The 21,245-nt window shown below is 42.0% G+C and overlaps 1 protein-coding gene across 4 annotated transcripts in view; it reads left to right on the top strand.

Annotated features, from left to right (window-relative positions):
* The window catches only part of ABL2 (ABL proto-oncogene 2, non-receptor tyrosine kinase), a 95,138-nt gene that overhangs the window by 52,917 nt on the left and 20,976 nt on the right, over positions 1-21,245 (top strand). For 2 of the 4 annotated variants that reach the window (XM_045838473.1, XM_045838471.1), the window contains exons 2-4: positions 12,542-12,604; positions 13,758-13,928; positions 17,328-17,623. In XM_045838473.1, coding sequence (XP_045694429.1) covers positions 12,542-12,604; positions 13,758-13,928; positions 17,328-17,623 — 530 coding nt within the window. The remainder of the gene's footprint in view (positions 1-12,541; positions 12,605-13,757; positions 13,929-17,327; positions 17,624-21,245) is intronic. The other 2 variants (XM_045838474.1, XM_045838472.1) reach the window with 1 other exon arrangement.

Here is a 21,245-nt window from a genome sequence, read left to right as displayed (position 1 = left end):
ATTGCTAATTTTAAAAATTCAGTAACTCTGAGACTTCTTGTCACAAAATGTAAAAGCAGTAACAGCATCTTTTCCCTTTCCCTACACCACCGTGTCTCTTGGATTTAAAAAAGAGCTTATTAACTTTAGGAACCTTTTTGGAATGAGAGGCCAGTATTTGTTCCTAAAGCCTCGAGTTCACAAAAGAAAAGGTGAAGGGGTGAATGCTGAGAGTGAAGCAGCCTGATGCGGACTCAGTTCCCTCCTCTCTTCTCAGAACTGTAGCCAGCTGCTGCCTGGGAGGGAGGGGGCGAGGGTTAGGAACAGGCCGGGCTGTGGTGGCTGCCACCTTACAGACCGCCTGGTTCCGACGCCAGCTTCGCTTCCTCCTCTCAGCGATGACGGAGTTGGGCATATTGCAGGGTCTCCCATTAGGTCCTGAAGTACGTTCTGCTCTAGGTCTCTGCCACGCTGTTTCGCGCTGGTGTGAAAAGGGGGGAGGTGGCCTGCTGCAGGCCAGCTCACCTGGGGCGGCTGTCCACTCCCAGAGACAAACGTGGTTCTGAAAGCGACAGCTCCACCTGTGAGGCGTTTGAAATTTGGGGCCAGCGTAGGGAAGAGTCGAACTCTTCTCTTTGTCATGTCTAGTGACAGGAGTAACACCAGGAGTTGCGTTGTGTAGTTTCCCACTTGTTGATTTTTGTTTGCGGCCAGCGCCTCTAACAGCTTGCAAAGTAGGAAACAGAAACAACAAAAGAAATGGGAAAGCGTTTCACCTCACTAGAAGTAAATTGAAATATAGTTACCAAAAGAAATGGGAAGTGTCCTACCTCATTCGCAGTGAGTCGTGAATTTAGACAAGTTACTGCTGTTTGTCTTTAGAATTAACAAAGTGATATAAGCACCTTTGTGAAGTGAGTATTCTTTCAGAGTTGATGCGTATGAAGAGGTAAAAATTTTTGGGAAGTGGTTTAGAAATAGGTATCATGAGTCTTAAAAATGTCCTTTGATTTGAAAATTTGCCCTTAAAGGTAATGTTAAACAGAGAAAAATGGGGGGCAGCATACAATGTAATGTGTTAATTGGTTACAGGTGCAAATTGGAAGTGATGAGGCCCCTGCAAGATGGAATATATATAACCATTAACAAGAAAGCTATAGAAGATTTCTAAGAATATAGAAGTTTTTTTACCATCTAGCTTTTAAAAACAAGACACTTTTTTGTACTTATTTACTCACATCTCAACAGTAGGGGACCCTAGTGACCATTCCCTCCTCCTTCAGTCACCTTTCTGAACCTCGGGGCGTTTTCCTTCCGTGCTGGCTGTCCTTCACGGCCTTCTCTCCTTTCTCTCCTCTCTGTTTGGTCTCTAAGTGTGGGAGTTCTTCAAGGCTTGTCCTGGATCCTGGACTTTACTTTTTTTTTTTTAATTTTTGAAATGAACATACAGTAAAACTGGCCTTTGGGGAGTGTACAGTTCTGTGAATTTTAACTAGTATATGGATTTGTGTAACCACCATCACATTTAGGACACAGAATAGTTACATTACCACCCCTGCAAAAAAAAAAAATCCTTGTTACAATGGTTTTATCTTTTGGACAATTGTAACCTTTCGATACTGGCTTGCTTCTTTGAGGGACTCAGGATAATGCCTTTGAGATCCAGCCAAGTTGTTGCGTGTGTCGGGAGTTCGTTCCTTTTTTACTGCTGAGTAGTATTCCATTGTACGAACCTGTGAAGGGCATTTATTCTGTTTCCAGTTTGGGGCAGACATGTTTATGTCATAAACATTTGGTTTTTGTGAATGTAAGTTTTTGTTTCTCTGGGGTAAGTACTTAGGAGTTGGAATTACTGGGTCATATGGTAGGTGAATGTTTTACTTTACAAGAAATTGCCAAATTGCTTTCTAGAGTGCTGTGCCATTTTGCATGCCACTGAGCGGTGCATGCGCGTTCCAGTTGGTTTGCATCCTGCCTCGTTATTAGCACTTGGTGTATTGTTAGTATTTTCTGTTAGGCACTCTAATAGGCATGCAGTGATGTCTCAGTGTGGTGTTAATGTGCACTGCTTCAGCGGCCGCCGATGTGGGACATCTTATTTGTCGTTCCCGTGTCCTCTTCGGTGAAGAGGATTTTTATTAACTTTTAAATTGAGTTGCTGGTTTTCACATTGTGAAGTTTGAGGGCTCTTTATTTCTTCTGGATGCATGTCCTTTGTCAGATATATAATTAGCCAGTTTTAGAACATGTTCATCACCCCAAAAGCAATCCCATAGCCATTAGCAGTCATTCCACGGTCCTTCCCCACCCCAGTCCCTGGCTACCGCTGGTCTCCTGTCTGTCTCTGTGGATTTACCCGCTCCAGACAGTCCAGCCACGTGGACTCACCAAATGTGCTCATTCTGACTGGCTTCTTCCACTTGGCGTAATTCGTTCAAGGTTTGTCTATGTTACAGCCTGCGTTAGTACTCCATTCCTTTTTATTAGTGAATAATTTTCTTTATCCATTTTTAAGTTGATGGACATCTCAGTTGTTTTCACTTTTGGCTATTATGAATAGTGCTATGAATATTCAAGTTCAAGTTTTTATGTGAACACATGTTTTCATCCTTTTATTTTTAACCTGCTTATATGATTATATTTGAAGTGAGTTTCTTTTAGATAGCATGTAGTTGAATCATATTATATATATGTTCTGTCTGCCTTATGATTTTGTACTACCGTTTTAGTTTTCTGTTTGTGTCTCTGTCTCCCCTTTCTGCCTTTTCTTGGATTATTAACGCGTTTTTTTAGCATTACAGTTTAATTTAGTTTAGTTTTGCTGTATCTCTTTATAGAGATTTTTTACTGGTTGCTGTAGGGATTTCACTATACATATTGAACTTTCCACAACTTATGTAGATTCAACATTTAACCACCTCATGGCAAATATGTATATATAAAAAGAAAACCTTACCATCATAGTTTTGTTTTTCCTTCGCCTTTATGTTAAGTTGTTATACATTGAAGAGTCCCTACAGAGGGTGTTGCCCTTTTTGCTTCAAACCACCAAACATATTTTAAAGAACTCAAGAAAAGAATAATATATTTTACTTATCATTTTTGCTTCTCTTTATTCCTAATGTTTTCAGAGTTTCCCTCTGGTATCATTTGCATTCGGACTGAAGATCTTCCTTTAACAGTTCGTTTATATCAGGTCTGCTGGCAGGGAGTTCTTCTCTTCAGCTGAAACTGTCTTTGTTCACCTTCATCTCTGCAGGGTGTTTTTTGTGGATATGGAATTTTGGGTAGACAAATTTTGGTTTGACAAAACTGTCAAAATTCAGAAAGGATATTTTCTCTCAGCACTTACAGTGTGTTCTCACTTCTCTCTAGCCTCCGTGGTTTCAGACAACACACCTGCGGTATTCAGATCCTTGTTCCCTGTGGGTTCCGCCTGCACTTTCGTCTGACTCTGTCCCCCAAGTGGTGTCATCCAGATCCGTGGTTTTAAAACACCATGGATGTGCTGATGTCTGCCCCCTACGGTCGGTCGTCTCTGAGCTCCAGATTTATGTAGCAAGGTGTTTACTTCTGCCCTTCAGATTCACTTGTCTGTGGTGGGACATGTGGTCTGCACTGCTGCGCTTCTCAGTGAGTGACGTGGCCGTGGACCCGCTGACTCAAGCCTGCCAGCCGGCTGCCACTCCTCCCTCTCGCTTCTCTTGTGTCCAGGGGGTCTGCAGCCTCTGTCAGTTCCAGCTCTACACTGGATTTCAAAATTCTTCCACTTTTCTTTGTCTTCACTGACATCATTCTGTTCCAAGCCGAGATGATCCCATCCCTGAACCACTGCGTATTTTTGTTTCTAATTTTGTTCCCCATCTAATCCATATTTTCCACCCAGTAGCCAGAGTGACCTTTTACAAAATGGAACTCAGACCGTATGACCTCCTGCTCAGAACTGTTGAGTGGATGTCTCTCGTCCTGGAATAGAATCCTAAATCCTGAAGGGCTTGGTCTGGCCGGCTCCTGTCTGTTTTACTAACTTATTTTCGTGCTCCTCTTCTCACTTTCTCAATTCCAGCCACACTTTCCATCTCCCCTGCATACCAGGTTCTTTCCCACCTCAGGGCTTTTACACTTGCACATTCTCTCAGTTTAGATCCCCGCCCTCCCCCGGCCCCCCACACCTTAGCTTAAGTGTCACTTTCTTTAAAGTAGAGAAATTCCCCATCCTGGCCCAACCACAAGAGTTATCTTTATCTCTTATGGACTTTATTTATTTTTTTGCCTAGCACCTAATACTTCCTGCCTGGCAAAGAGCTTTGTACATAGTGACCACTCAGTAAATACTGGGCAAAACAATGAATCATTATGCAGATTAAAAGAGCCACATGTAAAAGTGTCTATTATTTTAATAATTTTGTAAGTGGGGATAGAATATAAGTTATATAAATATTGTGTTGTTGTCTATTTATCTATAGTCCTCAAATTTCTATAATGAGCATATGTTGCTTTTATAAACTTGAAAACAAACCATTTTAAAAACAAAAACCTGTCTTACTCTACTAATAATTTTGTTGAGTTCAATCTTTTTAGGCTCTCATTTATCGTTTTCTATTAATTAGTTTTTTCACGCATACTTTTTCACTTCATTCTCAAAAAATGTTTACAAGGTATTAGATTAGATAGTTAAAAGCGGCATGGAATCAGAAAAGAATCTTCTTATTTTCTTTATATTTTTGTATCTTAATTTTTTAGTTTTCTAACTTAAGATACTGTAGTCTTTTTAAAACTTTATTTTTTTACATTTTAATTTTTTAATTACAGTTGACATACAATATTATATTAGTTTCAGGTATACTACTCAATATTTATATAACTTATGAAGTAATCACCTCAATAAATCTTGTATCCATCTGGCACCATACATAGTTATTATAATAGTATTGATTATATTCCCTGTGCTTTACATCCCTGTGACTTTTATAACTACCAATTTGTGCTCGTTTAATTCTGTCACCTTGTCCACCAGTTCCCCAACCCCCCTCCTCTGTCTGTGGGTCTGTTTTGTGTGTTCGTTTATTTTGTTCTGTAGATTCCACATATAAGTGAAATCATACGGAATCAGACAGAATCTGATTCTGTCTGTCTGACTTATTTTGCTCAGCACAGTACCCTCTTGGTCCATCCATGTTGTCACAAATGGCAAGATTCTGTTCTTTTTTATGGCTGAGTAGTATTCCATTGTATATATCCAATACATCATCTTTATCCATTCGTCTGTTGATGGGCGCTTAGGTTGCTTCCGCATCTCGGCTATTGTAAATAATGCTCCAGTGAACATATGGATGCATGTGTCTTTTCAAACCAGTGCTTTGGGTTTCTTTGGATAAATATCCAGAAGTGGAATTGCTGCGTCCTTCTTTGTCTCTTGTTAAACCTTTGTTTTAAAGTCTATTTTGTTGGATATAAGTATGGCTCCTCCAGCCTTTTTTTTTTTTTTTTTTCCCAGTTTCATGAAATATCTTTTTTCATCCCGTTACTTTACTGGTGTGTGTTTTGTTTTGAAGAGTCTCCAGCATATGTGTGGGTCTTATTTTCTTAGCCTTTCCGCCACCACCCTCTGTCTTTTGAGTGGAGCCTTTAATCCATTTGCATTTAAAGTAATTGTTGATAGATTTGTATTGCCATTTTATTATTCATATTTTTATCTTTCTTTTCTTCTTATGGAAGACCCTTTAACATTTCTTGTAGTACTGGTTTGGTGGTGATGAACTCCTTTAGCATTTTCTTGACTGGGAAACCTCTTTGTCTGTGGTATCAAAGAAGAATAGCTATAATAATCTGAAAGACTATCAAAATTAAACTCTTTTTGCACCTACTTGCCCATGTGCATTAAGATTTTCATGTAGTTCAACAAAAATGGCATTACAGCAGATTAAATGCAAAATGAGGATTCAGTTGTCTTAAGTCAAATAGTAAAGAGATTTGCAGAATATTACTCTTACCTCTTAATTTTCTTTTGAAGACTACTTATTTTTTAAAAAAAATTAACATGGGTTTATTATTTTAACATTCATAAAAATTGTTAAAACCTCGGTTTTAATTTTAAATATGATACATAATGATAGAAATGACCCACATCACATAATAGAGGTATTTGGAGACCCCAGTGCTTTTTATTCTTAAATGTTTTATTGTTATAAAATATAATGTAAAATTTACATTTTAAACTTTTTAAAAATAGCTTTATGTGTAATTTAGTAGCTTTAAGCACATTCCCAATGTTGGCAACCATCCATCTGCACAGCTGGAACAAACTCTAGACATTATCTGTCTCGTGGGGTCAGGCAGTGCCTGTCTCTGTCTCCGGCTTGTTTCACTCAGCGTAAGGCGTTCAAAGCCCAGGTATGTTGGAGCATATATCAAAATTTTATTTCTTTTATGGTTGAATAATGTTCCATTGTGTTTATGTACCACATTTGGTTGATCTGTTCATCCCCTCTGTACTCCTGGTTATGACGTAAGAGCATTTGCAAATGTAACTATTAATTATTGGTAATTTAAATAGCAGATTTACTGATTAAATAGTAAACCATATGATATAGAATATAAATATGTACAGAGCATGGATTATGGAGATCCTTTTTCTTGTATTTTTTATAATCTAGGGGAGGAAAAATTCAACCTGGTATTTGAAATTCTGAGTCATTAACGAGGTAACGGTTAGTCATTTAACTCCTGCTTTCCTTATAATGTTAACAGTACTGGCTGTATACAGGTTAGTTTTATCAAAAGTATAAGCTTTGTTTTTTAAACTATTAATAATTACCTCCAGCAAAGTCATTCTTTCTCTAAGGTTACATTATAATTTTGTTTCAGCTTTATCGAAGGCTGTTTCATTCCGCTGTCCTGTAATTTTACTGTTGCCTTTATTGACCTGGGACCTGGTACATAGTAGGTGCTTAATAAATACTGAATCAATAAGGGTTTTTAGCTGTATAGTTACAAACATTCTTGTATTATTTTTGTAGATTACACCACTAAATTCATTCATTATTTGTTGATGTTACTAGTTTAATTCTCATAAGGTAGTCTCATTTGCAGGTTCTTAAATTTACTTAACTTTAAATATTTTAAAAGATTAGACTTTGGCTTTTAAAAGTTCTAGCACTGAAAAGTTTTGAACACTATCATGCCATGTTTTTAACTTTAACTAAACTCTAGAGTCAAATATTAGTGAAAGCAGTCATTTCTGGGCTTCCGCGCTTATGAATCAGGTTGTAACTATTTCTTTGACGTTGGATTTGTGGTTTCTTGAACTACTTTAAGTGATGCAAAAGATGAGTCTCATTAGGCGGCTCCTCTTGTTTTAGGAGTGTATTTGGTGTTCTATTGTAAACAGATTTTTTTCCAAGGAAAGTTCTCTACAGTCTCCCTAAATCATTTATTTAGGAATGAAATCCCATCTATTTATACAGGCCCCTACATGTTGTATTATGTTACCTGTGTGTGTGTTGCTTTTTACTTATTTGTTTGTTCAAAATAACCCCTGAGGTTTTGGGGTAACTCCATTCTGACTCAATCTTTTCCTAGTTACTAGACAGTTGCTTTCAGGCCACCCTCCTCCCACTTGGCACTTGTACATTCTTCCTCCCCGTTGGTTCCCGGGCCACCCCACACATGAGTCAGTGTCCCAGGCACTTGGTGCTGCTCGTCAGAGTGGAATGCCGAGACTGCCTCGTCACAGGGCAGTGTGAGCTCTGTGCTTCTGGGCGGAGGGATGGTCCTGGGGACAGTTCTGCTTCCAGCTGGCCGTTATGGCCGAGGTCCGGGCACTTCACTCTGCTGCCCGCGCACTGAGGCCCCAGGAACTGCTCTGCCCAACGTAACAGGTAGGACTCGGGGCTGGCAGTCTGGGGGAGGGTGGACAAGCGCAGAAATCAAGCATGAATGGAGATGTCAAGAAAGTCATCTCGTGTATTGCCATCATCGTCTTCGTTCATGGCCAGTGACACTGTGTGTGCTGTGTTTCCCGGTGTGTCAGTTACAGCAGGACCTCGGTACTTACAAAGAAAGGATGAATGAATAATACGTAATGTTTTGTGGTGTTAAGATATACATGAGTTGATATAAAGAATTTGAACTGTATTTTGAGAACTATTGAATGATTTATCCAACCACCTTAAATAGTTTTTTAAAAGAGGTATTAAAAAGTGTTAGCCTTTTAGAGAGCACGCAGTCAGGGAAAGCAGACTTCTGGCAAGATAGGCGTTTATACTTGGAAGTTTGTACATTAATTTTTCCAATCCCTACATGACAGATTTTTAAGTAAACCAATCAAAGTTATTGAATGACTAATTGGTGAAAGGTGTTTTTAATACAGTTAAACATTACATTTAGGAATTATCTCTAAATTTGAGTTTGAATTTTAGTCTGGATTTTAATTTAATACTGATAATTTACTTTGTACAAGTTTCTAATTCTGTGTTTAGCCTTATTTTTATTGTTTCCTGCAACTATATCAGTAGAAAAAAGTAAAAACTACCTTTCTTAGTAGTCATAATGTATTTCTGCCACCTGGGTCCTGTTTTCCCTAAATGAGATTCAGAATCTTCTGTTGTTTCCTCATGAGTCTGTGATCTACATCTGTAACCATGATTAGTAGAAGACTAACTTGCTACCTAATTTACCTAATGTGTAGTAGTCACTCCACGTTGTTGCTGAGAACATTCCCAGCCGGCTCACTTGCACTTGGGCGGGCTCAGTCCGTCCGTCCAAGTCGTGCAGACGTTCCTGCTGTGCACCGCGGAGGAGGAAGTGGCGCAGGCGGGGCCCACTGGGTAACAACGGGGCGTTTACTTGCTTTTCTTATGGGATTTTTTTTGTCTTTTTTGCCTTTATTTCTTAGCTTGTTCTCTTCATTAGTTTTTTAGTGCTCTATGATTTAATACGTGTTCATTCTTCGCCTGAGGGAAATATTAGGATGTTTTCTGTCTTTGAAAAGTTCTCCCTTTGTTTTGTGCTCCTGGTGGGATGCGTTTCAGGGGATATCCTGTGCAGACGGGCTGTACAGAGGCTGACCCCGGTCCTCTGAGAACAAAAGGCTGGGTGGGAAGAAAGAAGAAAGGAAGGAAGGAAGGAAAGAAGGAAGGAAGGTCTTTTGACTTGACCAAAAAAGTCATAAAGCCAGAGATGGGGTGAAGAGTAGAGAATGAAAAAGATTGTTTTTCGAGTAGTGATTCTTTAGTACTTTGGCTTCAAAAATTACTTTTATCCTATCCTGTATTTATTATATTGTGTATTTGAGAAATGTAACAGTATCGTTTAGTCTGAATATGGGGTGGGCAAAAGTAGGTTTATAGTTCATAAGGACAATAACTCAATAATTAATAAATAATACAAGAATAAACTCTGTTTCACGTACTCATGACTCTAACCCTACTTTTGCCCACCCTGAATGTTTTTTAAGTTTACATAAAATTATGTTGCAGGTCTTGTTCTTCTTGTTCTTTTTTTTTTTTTCCTTTTGTCAAATAACGTGGCTGTTAAGAGACTGACTTGCCTTTACCGATCCTCCTTGGAGCTTGATGGAGTTCCCCTTCAGTGCAGATGAACCGTGCGGCATAGACGTGTCTTGCACGTTGACAGCCTGTCACTCTTCTGTCATCAGGGCAGAACCCTGCTCATGCAGTTTAGATGCTTTGTCTCTTCTGCCTTCCCAACTCTGTGCTCTGGTCTGTCCCTTCAGCATCCTCTGAGTGCATGGAGCATCTACTCAACACATCTTTTTTGAGAGCCTCCTGTACACATGCACTGCTCTTGGTGCTTGCAGTTGGCCAGTGAACAAAGCAGGCAGAAACCCCTGTTCTCGTGAAACTGATGTTCTGATTGGGGAGTGCGATGAGTACACATGAATATAATACTAAGTAAGTGAATTGTATTTTTGTGGTAGTAAGAGCTGTGGGGGGAAACACATCGGGAAGGGAGACGTGGAGGACACGGGAATGTTGCCAGGAATAGATGTGTTTTAAAATAGGGCAGTCAGAGAACGCCTCGCCGAGAGGGTTACGTTTGCGAGAAGCATCACGGGGACGTCTCGGGGAAGAATGGTGTAGGCAGCAGGCGGAGCCAGTACACAGGTCCTGAGGCAGGGGAGGGGTGCCACCTTGCAGGCCCTTGTCAGGACTTGAGCTTTGACTCTAAGATACGGGGAGCCGTCTGTGAGCTGGGTTTGTGCCTAGGAGCAACACACTCTGACTTACGCTTTAGAAACTGGCTGGCGTCTTAGTGAGACTAGACAGTAGAGAGCATGTCTGGACAGAAGCATGGAGCTCAGTGAGGATTCTAGTGAAATAACCTGGGAGAGGGATGACCATGGCGACAGGGCGGTAATGATGGAGGGGGCGAGAAGGGAATAGATCCCGAATACTGATGTGGAAGGCAGCGCCAGTAGAATTTCCTGACGAATTGGATGTGACATGTGAGAGCAGAAAAGGAGTCATGGACGATTCCAAGGTTTTTGGTTTTTTTCCCCAGCTTTATTGATGCCGTTGACATGTAAGATTATGGAAGGTTAAGGGTTATGATGTATTGATTTAATACTCTTGCATATTGCAAAATGGTAAGATCTACTCTCTTCGTAACTTTCAAGTATACAGTACAGTATTATTAAGTATAATCACTATGCTATACATTAGATCCCTAGAACTTCTTATAGCTAGAAGTATGTGCTCAAACTTTCAAGGTTTTTGGCTCGAGCAACTAAAAAGATGAAATTGCCATTAACTGAGGTGAAGAATTCTGTGGGAAAAACATATTTGGGAGAAAGAAGAAGAGTAGTTTTTATTTTAATTGAAAATCCAAGTAGTGCTTTATAATGTTTATATTTTGAAGCTCAGCATAAGGCTGGTGTCTGGTAGATGTCCAGTAATGAACAGATGCTCACTAAAATTATTAGTTTTGTAAACTTTAAATTTTAGTACACTGGGTTTCACAGAGTAAGATATAAATGTACGGCATTTGCTATTTTTGGCCTTACAGGGCTTAAGAGCTGGTTTTGGTGTCTGCTTGATTACTATTTCTAACTTGGTCATTGATAGTACAAAAGTTAAATTACCCTTGGTTTCTGTTCCTTTTATAATTTCAAACAAGGGGACTCCTACGTAAGGAAATGTAATTTAATTGTTTGATAATCATTAAACAGAGTAATGATCACAAAACATTGTGATATATTACCACCCTCACTGGCAAGAAACATTAGTGCGATATATTATATTTAGTGTAGAACCTAATATTATGAATATTCTTTGTATTTCTTTTCACAGTTCTTTTCGTGTTAATAAAGGGCTGGCATTTTGTAGCCCTGTGGAAATCCTGCTAGAGTAGATAATTTTTCATTAGAATAAAGAAAAACATGGTACATGAGGCCAGGATGTTTCTTATACTATGGTGTTTTGTTTTATAATCATAATTGGTTATTTTAGTGTGTGATACAGCTGTTCCCACTCACCGTAACTCTGCCTTTCAAATTAACTTGTCAGGACATCTGGACATATCTTTAGGTTTGTCGTAATATTCTTAATGTAAAACAATACAATTAGCTGTGGAATTTTAAAGCTGTGTTTCTTTGTAGAGGAGAAGGAATGTGATGAAGTGAAATAAATTCTAAAACTGTTAGGAGAATTATGGATGCAACCCACAGCAGGAATTACTGTCTATGTCATGTATACAGTTATAAAACCATTTTTAAACATTGGTTAATGCTATTTTAGGATTAAAATACATGTCATTGTTTCTTGCCACTTATATTTTTGTGTAATTTGGTCATTCAGTCAACAGTTATTGAATATATACAACTCCTTGCTGGAAAAAAAGATACCATTCTTTCTTTTTGTCTTTAAGATTTTATTTATTTTTAGACAGAGGGGAAGGGAGGGAGAAAGAGAGAGAGAGAGACATCAATGTGTGGTTGCCTCTCATGCGCCCCCTACTGAGGACTTGGCCCGAAAACCCAGGCCTGTGCCCTGACTGCGAATCAAACCACGACCCTCTGGTTCGCAGGCTGGCGATCAGTCCGCTGAGCCACACCAGCCAGAGCAGAAAGGTACCATTCTTATGCCAAAGTGCACATTGTGAAGTTTGGGAAACAGGCATGCACTGAGGACATTATAAAGATACAGACAGAGGGTGCGAATGTAGCAAATGTAATGCTTTTGGGGGGCAACGGGAGGAGGAACCTGTGAGGCCAGGAGGTTCCTTCCTTCTTAGGGCAGGTTGTGTTGGAGCTGCGTGCTACAAAGTGAGAAGTCAAACAGTCAAAAAACTCAGAAGGGGGCAGAAGGAGACCACATTCCATGCAGACAGGACAGTGTGAGCAAAGGCACAGATGCAGGAAGCATCATGGGGTGTGTTGGTGTGTAAAGTTGAGAGTGTGGGTGGGGAGAGGTGGCGCTGGGGAAGCAGGGGCGACCCGGTCCTAAAGCCCCTGAAGGCGTGTTAAAGAGAGTCCAGCTCCACGGTGAACTGTCGAAGAGTCGTAAGAAGAGTGACATGGTCGAATTTTTGTTTTGAATAGATCACTTTGCCAGCTGTGTGGAGGATGGATTTGAGGGAGACAAGACTGGAGGCAGTAGTCCAGGTGAGAGGTGATGGGGGACTGCTCCACGGCATTGGCTGCGGAGATGGAGAGGAGGGAATGGATTTGAAAAGAAGTAAAACCACAGATTCAAGGCTTTTTCTTCTTCAAATGTGGTAAAACCAATTTTAAATTAAAAATGAGTCGGAGAAAGAAACATAATTAGAAAAGTGTTGTTATATCACATAGGCAGTTAGTGGCCTGTAGCTGCTGAAACAATTCCAGTGATTAAGAAAATTGCTGCTGGAAGAGCAGTGTCGTTTTTGTGTGATTGACCTGGGCTGTGAGAAGGTGGTGCAGGAACCACCTGTTTGTGTGGTGCGACTGAACGTGGCACCCATGAACCCTGGAGGAGGCGAGCAGGTCTTATAAAGCTTCCACCATTACCCATGGTAGAAACTAAATCAGTGTCCATTGTTAGTGATATTCTCTAGAGCTTTCAATTAAATTACTGATGTTTTACAAAAACGTGCCACCTAGGAAAACAAAATAGGATAGAACTTTTTTCGTTAGAACGACAATTGCAGGCTCTTACAGACAGTGCGTGGTAAACAAAGGTATTTTGGAGTGGCGAGAACATTTTGTATTAAACCAAAACATCTGTTGTTTAACAGATAATTTTAGGTTTGTTTTTTTTCTAGATGCACTATTTTTACATGTAAATGGAGGGTCTGGATTTATACAATATGTGTATATTTCTTAAAATCTGTTATCTTTTCCACAATTTTTTTATACAAAGTAAGGGAAGGAAGGTAGTTAGGGAAGACGTATAAAACATAACTGTTCCCTCTTAAAACCACCACCGCAATGTAATATCTTGTATTTTTATAAAACAAATTGCCAATTCTTTTTGAGATTTTTTTTTCATTTTGAGAAAACTATGTTTTTCTTATTAATTTCTGGATTTGGTCAGTGAATATAAATCACAATTAAACGTGATCTCTATCTTGGTGTATTTTCAACAAGTAGTCTTCTCTTACGTTTAGGAGATAGTGCCGTTTGCTTATTCTTCATGATTTCACAACTCGATGGTTTTGCTCCTCCCTGGAGCCGTCCATCTCTGCCAGCGGCTAGAATACGGCATGTGTACTGAGTTCGAGTGCATTTCCAGCTGTTGAGCTTACTGTGAATTCCTGTCTCTCCTTCTGTCTTCCAGAAGCCTTGCACCGCCCCTACGGGTGCGACGTGGAGCCCCAGGCGCTGCACGAGGCCATCAGGTGGAGCTCCAAGGAGAACTTGCTGGGAGCCACTGAGAGCGACCCTAACCTCTTTGTTGCACTTTATGACTTTGTAGCAAGTGGTGACAACACACTCAGCATCACTAAAGGTGAGCTTCTGAGTTAGGATCCTTTCACTTCTCATTTTCATGAGTGGTTAGGAAATAAAGGGGTCTGTTCTAGATTCCACGCCACCTAAAATTAACCAGGTGACCTGAGCCCAGATTCTTTGGGGTCATGATGGTCCTTTTTTTCCCTTAACTGCATATGGAATAATGCCACTTTGTCTAGCTTATAGGGCTTATTAAGGATAAAATGAAATAAAGTGCTTTAGACGAAACACCACACAATCTATACATAAACGGTCCTCACTCTCAGAGATTGTACTGTGTGTAATATGCCGGCATTCATCCGCCGCGAAGGGAAGGCCCGCCGTGCATCTCCTCTCGCGGGCTGTGGCTGAGTCATCTTCCAGACCCCAGCGCTGCTGGGAGTGTCGTCTGTGACCGACTGCCTGAGAACTGTGTTACCGGTTTGCCGTGTGATCAAGAACTTGCGCCCAAAATGTAAACCAACTTCATCTCTAAGTACAGTATTTATTGTTTAGGTCCGCTGACATTTTCTTTTTTGGAGCAAGGCTTTCAGTGTGAGGAAAGCAGTCTGGTGATGATTCCAGTCTGGCCCGGCCTCCTGTCTTAGCGCGGGCCCGCCCTGAGCAGCACTGGCCTGCACGTGCATTGTCCACATGCATTAGCGAGAGGGGGAGCAGGAGGGGTTTCTCCTCTGGCGATACTTTCAGGCTGGTGGTTCATTTCAGTAGTCAGTTCTCATAAAAGGGAACACTAAGAACACGACCAAATGAAATCGTCCATTATTGGTATTTTGAACAAGGACAGAAAATACGGAACTTGGGGAAAGAAGAAGTATGGGACACCGTCACCGTGTGTGTAAGCTGCACTGTTAGTTTGCTCAGGCTTGTTCTTGTCTTTTGAACCTATGAAAGCGTCCAACTGGGAAAAGGTTCATTTCAGGATAATTTTCAACTAAATGAAATTGTAACATAAGTGATTTGTCAAACATAGGCTGTGTGTTTGTAAGGTTCAGGATGAGGTTTTAAATGGGAGTGGATATACCAAATTAACGAGACAGGCCTCCATCCAAGGACTGTTACTCTTAAATAAAACTTTTATGTACGTCAGTTTTTTAAATCCAGCCAGATTCATCAAAAGCAGAAACGCGTAAACCCGAGTTTCTCAAACCGGGGTGGGAACGAGTCCCAGCGAGGGCGTGATGGCCTGTGTGCCCGTGCCGAGCCCGGGAGGCACGGGAGAAGGGGGGGCGGTGTCTCCTGGCGTCAGTTTACTTTAAGGTTTTGGGCAGTTTCGGAGCTTGTTGGTGAAGGGATGAGTGTATGGTGTGTGTTCATGCGTTGGGAGGGAATTTTTACCTGCAATTTTAGGATACAACAAAGGACATCATGGAAATTTTATACTTTGCAGTAGTTTCTTTGGGCTCCAGTAGGCCCTTACACCTTGACTGATACTTCAGTGGGGAAGTTTGTGGAGCTGTGACTCAGAACATTCTGTCCTAGGTAGATTTGCATGTCAGTATTTTCCAAGATAGCTCAGTCACCGGGGAAACATCGATAAAGAGAGTTTGTTGAGTCCTCCGTTGCCAGTGACGGCGGCCACTGGTGTGCCGCCCAAGGAGTGGGATTGCCTTTACCTGTGGCCCGCAGGGGGTCTCGTAAAACCCCTGAAGTGCCCACAGCTTTTTATATCAGGTTCTTCTCACTGTGAGATGATGTCATGCTAAAGCTATTTTAGTATTTTAAAGACAAGAAAATATATTTAAAAATACAATAGGGCTATTATTTTCTATTCCCACCAGTCCCTGCCCGCCAGTTTCCCCCCAGAGCAGAACACTCTTCTCCGACTTCCAAGAAGAGAGGAAGGCAAACACACACCCGGGTGTTTCGCTGTGTCCTCACTGTGATGACCTGTCTGTCCCTGCCAGTTCTTGATAAGGAAGCAGTGGCAGTGTAGTCAGTAAACTGCTTCGTGCTGCCTTCTTCCAGCTTTTGTGGAGCAAAGTAGAAAAGCTACAAGCAAATTTTATTTCTTCCTTCTCTCCAGCAGTATGAGGGTGTTTTTTTCCTGTGCATTTCCGCCAGCATACCACTCACACTCCTACCTGTCTGTACAAAAGTGCGTTTCACACATATAGTTAAAACGTGTGTGAGTCCACACTCCTGTGTTTTCTCTCATCGAATGTCACACATCCATCCAGGTGTCTTGGGTGAGACAAGAGGGGGCTCGTAGGAAGTTGTCCCCAGTAGACATTTTTGTCGGCTGCTGGAAAAAGTTAGATGGCTGCCAGAGTAACGATCTTGAGTTTTTCCTCGATAGTTTTTGCCTGATAACTACTGGACATGTGCTTTTGATCGATTTGGTTTTTTCCTGCTGTCCTGCACTGAGAAGTGGGTGTGAACTCGGTAGGAAGGCTTGCATCTCTCTGAGTTAGGGGCCTGCGGCCTTGGAATAATTGTTTCCAGCATCAGGTATTGCTAGTGACAGCTCTTTCACCTTCTCTGTTCTGTCTGTGCCGCAAGTGCAAGGGCAAGGTGCCTGCCTGCCGGCGGAGCCTGAAGCTGTTGTTCACGGCTCTGATGGAGCAGCCAAGGACGTTGAAGTCAGTGGCAAAGACACTCTGAGTAACTCAAATCTTTTGTTCCAGCATCAGACTCAGGTTCCTTTCCCACACACTAATTTTAGAGGGCTGGGTAGGAGTGACTCATTCTCCAGGGGGGAATGGGAGGGGAACTGGGGAACTGGAACTATTTAAAGCTTGAGTCCTGGAAAAGATTATGCTTTGGGAGCCCTCACTGCTTGTCTCCCATCCTCCAAACAGTTTTCCTTCTGAAAACACTGCTGAGAGGTCTGTGCTCTTGTGTTTTCACACAGATGGTTCTGTTGCCCTGGTGCCAAGTGAAATTTAGAAATAGTGTTGTTTCGTTTGGAAATAACTTTCTGTTCCCCAGGACTTATCCCTAATTAATCCTTGATTGCCTGTTAATATTGAACCATGTATAAGAGACATTCCTCGACAAACTGTTTTTGGGGGGGGATGAATTTTATTAATTTTTCTGAAGGGTAAGACTTTGTCATTTTCCAGGCATATGAGTAACTTTATATCCTTGTATGCCTCCTTACTAGCATACATGGAGTTTTTTAAAGACATTTTTTTAGTTGGTATAAAAATCTCTTAAAACCTGTATATAGTAAATGCCAGAATGCCCCTTCTAGCTGTGCTGCTTTGGTTTAAGGTACAAGCTGAGATCAGTGAGGATGTGATGAAAAGTCAGGTTTGTTTTCACTAAGAAAAATTGGTTGATATGAAAGTTCCTGATTCATTTTTCAGTGAGTTTAAAGTTTGACAAATAGACTGCTTTCATTTGAGATAAAGTCCTAACATCCTCTCGTTCATTCTGTGATGACTTTCATGGCTAGGCGAAAAGCTCCGGGTCCTTGGTTACAACCAGAATGGGGAGTGGAGTGAAGTGCGCTCTAAGAACGGCCAGGGCTGGGTGCCAAGCAACTACATCACCCCGGTGAACAGCCTGGAGAAGCACTCCTGGTACCACGGGCCGGTGTCGCGCAGCGCCGCCGAGTACCTGCTCAGCAGCTTGATCAACGGCAGCTTCCTGGTGCGGGAGAGCGAGAGCAGCCCCGGGCAGCTGTCCATCTCGCTCAGGTACGAGGGGCGCGTGTACCACTACAGGATCAACACCACCGCAGACGGCAAGGTAAGCCTGGCGGCCGGCCCCCGGGCGGGCTGGTGCGCTTTATTTAGCAAATACACTCCGAATGAGCGAAGGATGCAGTTTTTGTGTCTGACGGGAAAGAAAATAATCACGGACGTGAGTTTGAGCTGTTTGTCATGTTAAAGGGAACTTACTCTTTTCAGAAGAATACGGTAGTGGAAACCTAAAACAGCCCTGTATTATAGCCCCGGCTGGTGTGGCTCAGTTGGTTGGGTGCTGTCCCACAGAATGAAAGGTCGCCGGTTCAAGTCCCAGGCAGGGCACATGCCTGGGCTGCGAAATCGGTCCCTGGTGGGGATACATACGAGAGACAGCTATTTGATGTATCTCGCCCTCCCTTCTCCTCTCTCTAAAATAAATAAATAAAATCTTTTTAAAAATAAATTTAAAATAAAACACTATTATATTAATGGTTTAATGATGAGCTAGATGTGAAGAAGAACAGTGAAGGAAATTGCTGGGTAAGTTGGCTGTTCTAATTGTTAACATATAAACAAACAAACAAATATACATCTAATACGTTGTAAAGAATTTATAAATTAAACCCTGTATCTGAAAATTATAATAATCTCCACCAGAAAGTTCACAGAGTAAGAATTTAGGCTGGAAGATGAGTACTGGTCATTGATATTTGTCAGTGTAAATAGATGAGTCATTTAGCAGTTCACGTGTTGCAAAGACCAGTCAGTTTTGAGTGGTTGTGTTAGATTGGAACTGTTTCACTTTATAAACTATAAAGCATGGGCTTACACCAGGACTTCAGGTGAACAGTAAATGTAGATCGAATCATTTCTTCCATTCTTTCCTCGCTGTGGTATGCACAGTAGAGGGAAAGCTCAGACTTTGGAGCAGGCAGGCCTGGTTTGCAGTGTAACTCCACCATTTTTTATAGTTTTGGGGCCTTACATAAGCCTCAGTTTCCCATCCTACTTTATTGGATCCTTGTGAGGTTTAAATGCAATAACTTCCGTAAAACAGAATGGCTGGTACAAAATAAGAAATAAGAAAATTATGAATTCTCTTTTGCTCCACCTTTAGACATATCGTCTCTGAAGTTATATTTGGTTGTTTATGCTATTGTAGTTGTCCCGGTTTCCCCCCGTGTCCCTTCCACCCACTCTCCCCGCTCCCTCCATCCCCACACTGCTGTCCATGTCCACGGGCCCCGCATGCATGTTCTTTGGCGGCTCTGTTCCCTGTGCTGTACTTCACACCCCTGTGACTAGTCTGTGACTTCCAGCTTGTGCTTCTCACTCCCCTCGCCTTTTCCACCCGTGGCCGCATCTCCCCTCCTGTCTGGCAACTATCACAACATTCTTTGTATCCGTCATTCTGTTTCTGTTCCGCTTGTTTATTTTTTTTAGACTCAATTGTTGATAGATATGTATTTATTGCCATTTTATTGTTCATATTTTTGATCTCCTTAAAGACCCTTTAACATTTCATATAATACTGGTTGGTGGTGGTGAACTCCTTTAGCCTTCTTCCTATCAGGGAAGCTTTTTACTTGTCCTTCTATTCTAAATGGTGCTTTTGCTGGGTAGAGTAATCGTGGTTGTTGATCCTTGCTTTTCATCACTTTGAATATTTCTTGCTGATCCTTACTAGCCTGCAAAGTTTCTTTTGAGAAATCAGCAGTATTATGGGGTCTCCCCTGTAGGTAACTAATAGCTTTACTTTTGCTGCTTTTAAGGTTCTCTCTTTTTCTTTAACCTGTGGCACTTTAATTATGAGTGTGTGTGAGCCTCTTTGGGTCCTTCTTTTTTGGGACTCTGTGTGCTTCCTGTACTTGTATGTTTTATTTCCTTCACCAAGTTAGGGAATTTTTCTTTCCTTTTTTTTTTTTAAGGTATAGAACACTAGCTTAAAAAAAAAAAGATTTTATTTATTTATTTAGAGGGAGGGAAAGAGAGGGAGAAACATGAGTGTGTGGTTGTCTCTCACTTGGCCCCCACTGGGGACCTGGCCCACAGCCCAGGCATGCGCCCTGACTGGGAATCAAACTGGCGACCCTTTGGTTCACAGCCCGCGCTCAGTCCACTGAGCTACACCAGCCAGGGCCTTTCATTATTTTTTCAAATAAGTATCCACTGTCTCGTTCTTTTTTCCTTTCAGCACCCCTGTAATGTGAGTGTTGGAGTGCTTGAAGTTGTCCCAGAGGCTCCTTTCACTACCCTCATTTTTTTGGATTCCTTTTTCTTCTTGCTCTTACTGGTTGTATTTTCGCTTCCTTATGTTCCAAATTGCTGATTCGATTCTCAGCCTCATCCACTCTATTGTTGATTCCCTTGTAGATTGTCCTTTATTTCAATTAGTGTGTCCTTCATTTCTGACTGGATTTTTTTTAATGCTTTTAGGTCCTCACTTAAGTTCCTTGAGCATCCTTATAACCAGTGTTCTGAACTCTGCATCTGATAGATCACTCTTCTCTATTTTGTTTAGCTGCTTTGTGGAGTTCTGTTCTGTTCTTACATTTGGGCCATGCTTCTGTCTCCTCACGTTGGCAGCCTCCCTGTGCTTGTTTCTGTGTATTAGGTAGCGCTACTACGTCTCCCAGGCTTGATAGAGTGGCTTATTGTGGGGGGTGTCCTGTGGGGTCCATTGGTACCACCTCCCCTGTCACTCAAGCTGGGTACTCAAGGTGTGCCCACTGTGTGGGCTGTGTACATCCTCCTCTTGTAGTTGAGCCTTGATCGCTGTTGGCACATGCAAGGTCAGCCACCGCTTGTGTTCTGCCCAGGGTCACACACTGCTGGCTACAAAGTGATCTGCAGACGGCTGCTATTTGCGCTGGGTTTGGAGGAAGGTGCCCAGGAGAGGCCAAGTTTTGAACCAAGGCCAGCTGCTGCTAGTGCCAAGCCCGGGGCACCCTAAAGAGAGTTATGGGGCTCACTGAAGCCAGATGTTTCTTGTTTGAGAGAATTTAGGGACATCTGAAGCATAGGTCAAGGCATACTATTCATACAGAAAAGCCACTAGAAACAGCTTGGGTGGGTCTGAAAGTTGGGTGGGGCAGGGCCTGAGGGAGTCACCAGGGTGGGGGCAACAGTGTGAGCCAGGTTGATGGAATCCCACATATGGCTGTGTGGCTCTGTCGAGGGAGGGCTCAGAAAAGATAAATGGGTCTCTGCCAGCAATTCTGCCTGCAAGAAGGCTGCCCCCAACTCTCACCCTGATGCCACACACTTCATCACCTCCCCATATGTCTGTGGTGCCTTTCAGTTTGCTGCCCTGGCGCTGGAGCTCAGAGGGAGGGAGTGCGGGTGAGTCTGTGTGCAGGCCCTTTAAGAGGAACTGCCTGGGATTCCAGCTGTTTCTGTCTTCCACAGTCTCAGTCCCCGCTGGTTATTACAGCCAGAAGCTATAGAGACTTATCTTCCTGGCACTGGAACCCTGGGCTGGGGACTGGTGTGGGGCTGAGACCCCTTGCTCCTGAGATGTCTCCCCCAGTTTTTATCTGTCACACGTGGGTGTGGGGCCAGCCCATTCTGTGTCTTCACGCCACCTACCAGCCTTGATGTGGTTTCTTCTGTAATTCTGTAATTGTAGGACATCCATTCAACTCAGTTTCTGATGGTTCTGAATGCTGGTGTTTAGTTGTATT

This window comes from Phyllostomus hastatus, unplaced genomic scaffold (genome assembly GCF_019186645.2).
Source record: "Phyllostomus hastatus isolate PE091 unplaced genomic scaffold, TTU_PhHast_1.1 phas_contig_283, whole genome shotgun sequence".
NCBI lineage: Eukaryota > Metazoa > Chordata > Mammalia > Chiroptera > Phyllostomidae > Phyllostomus > Phyllostomus hastatus.
Note: the sequence above shows the minus strand (reverse complement) of the source record. Positions and strands in the feature narration are given on the sequence as shown.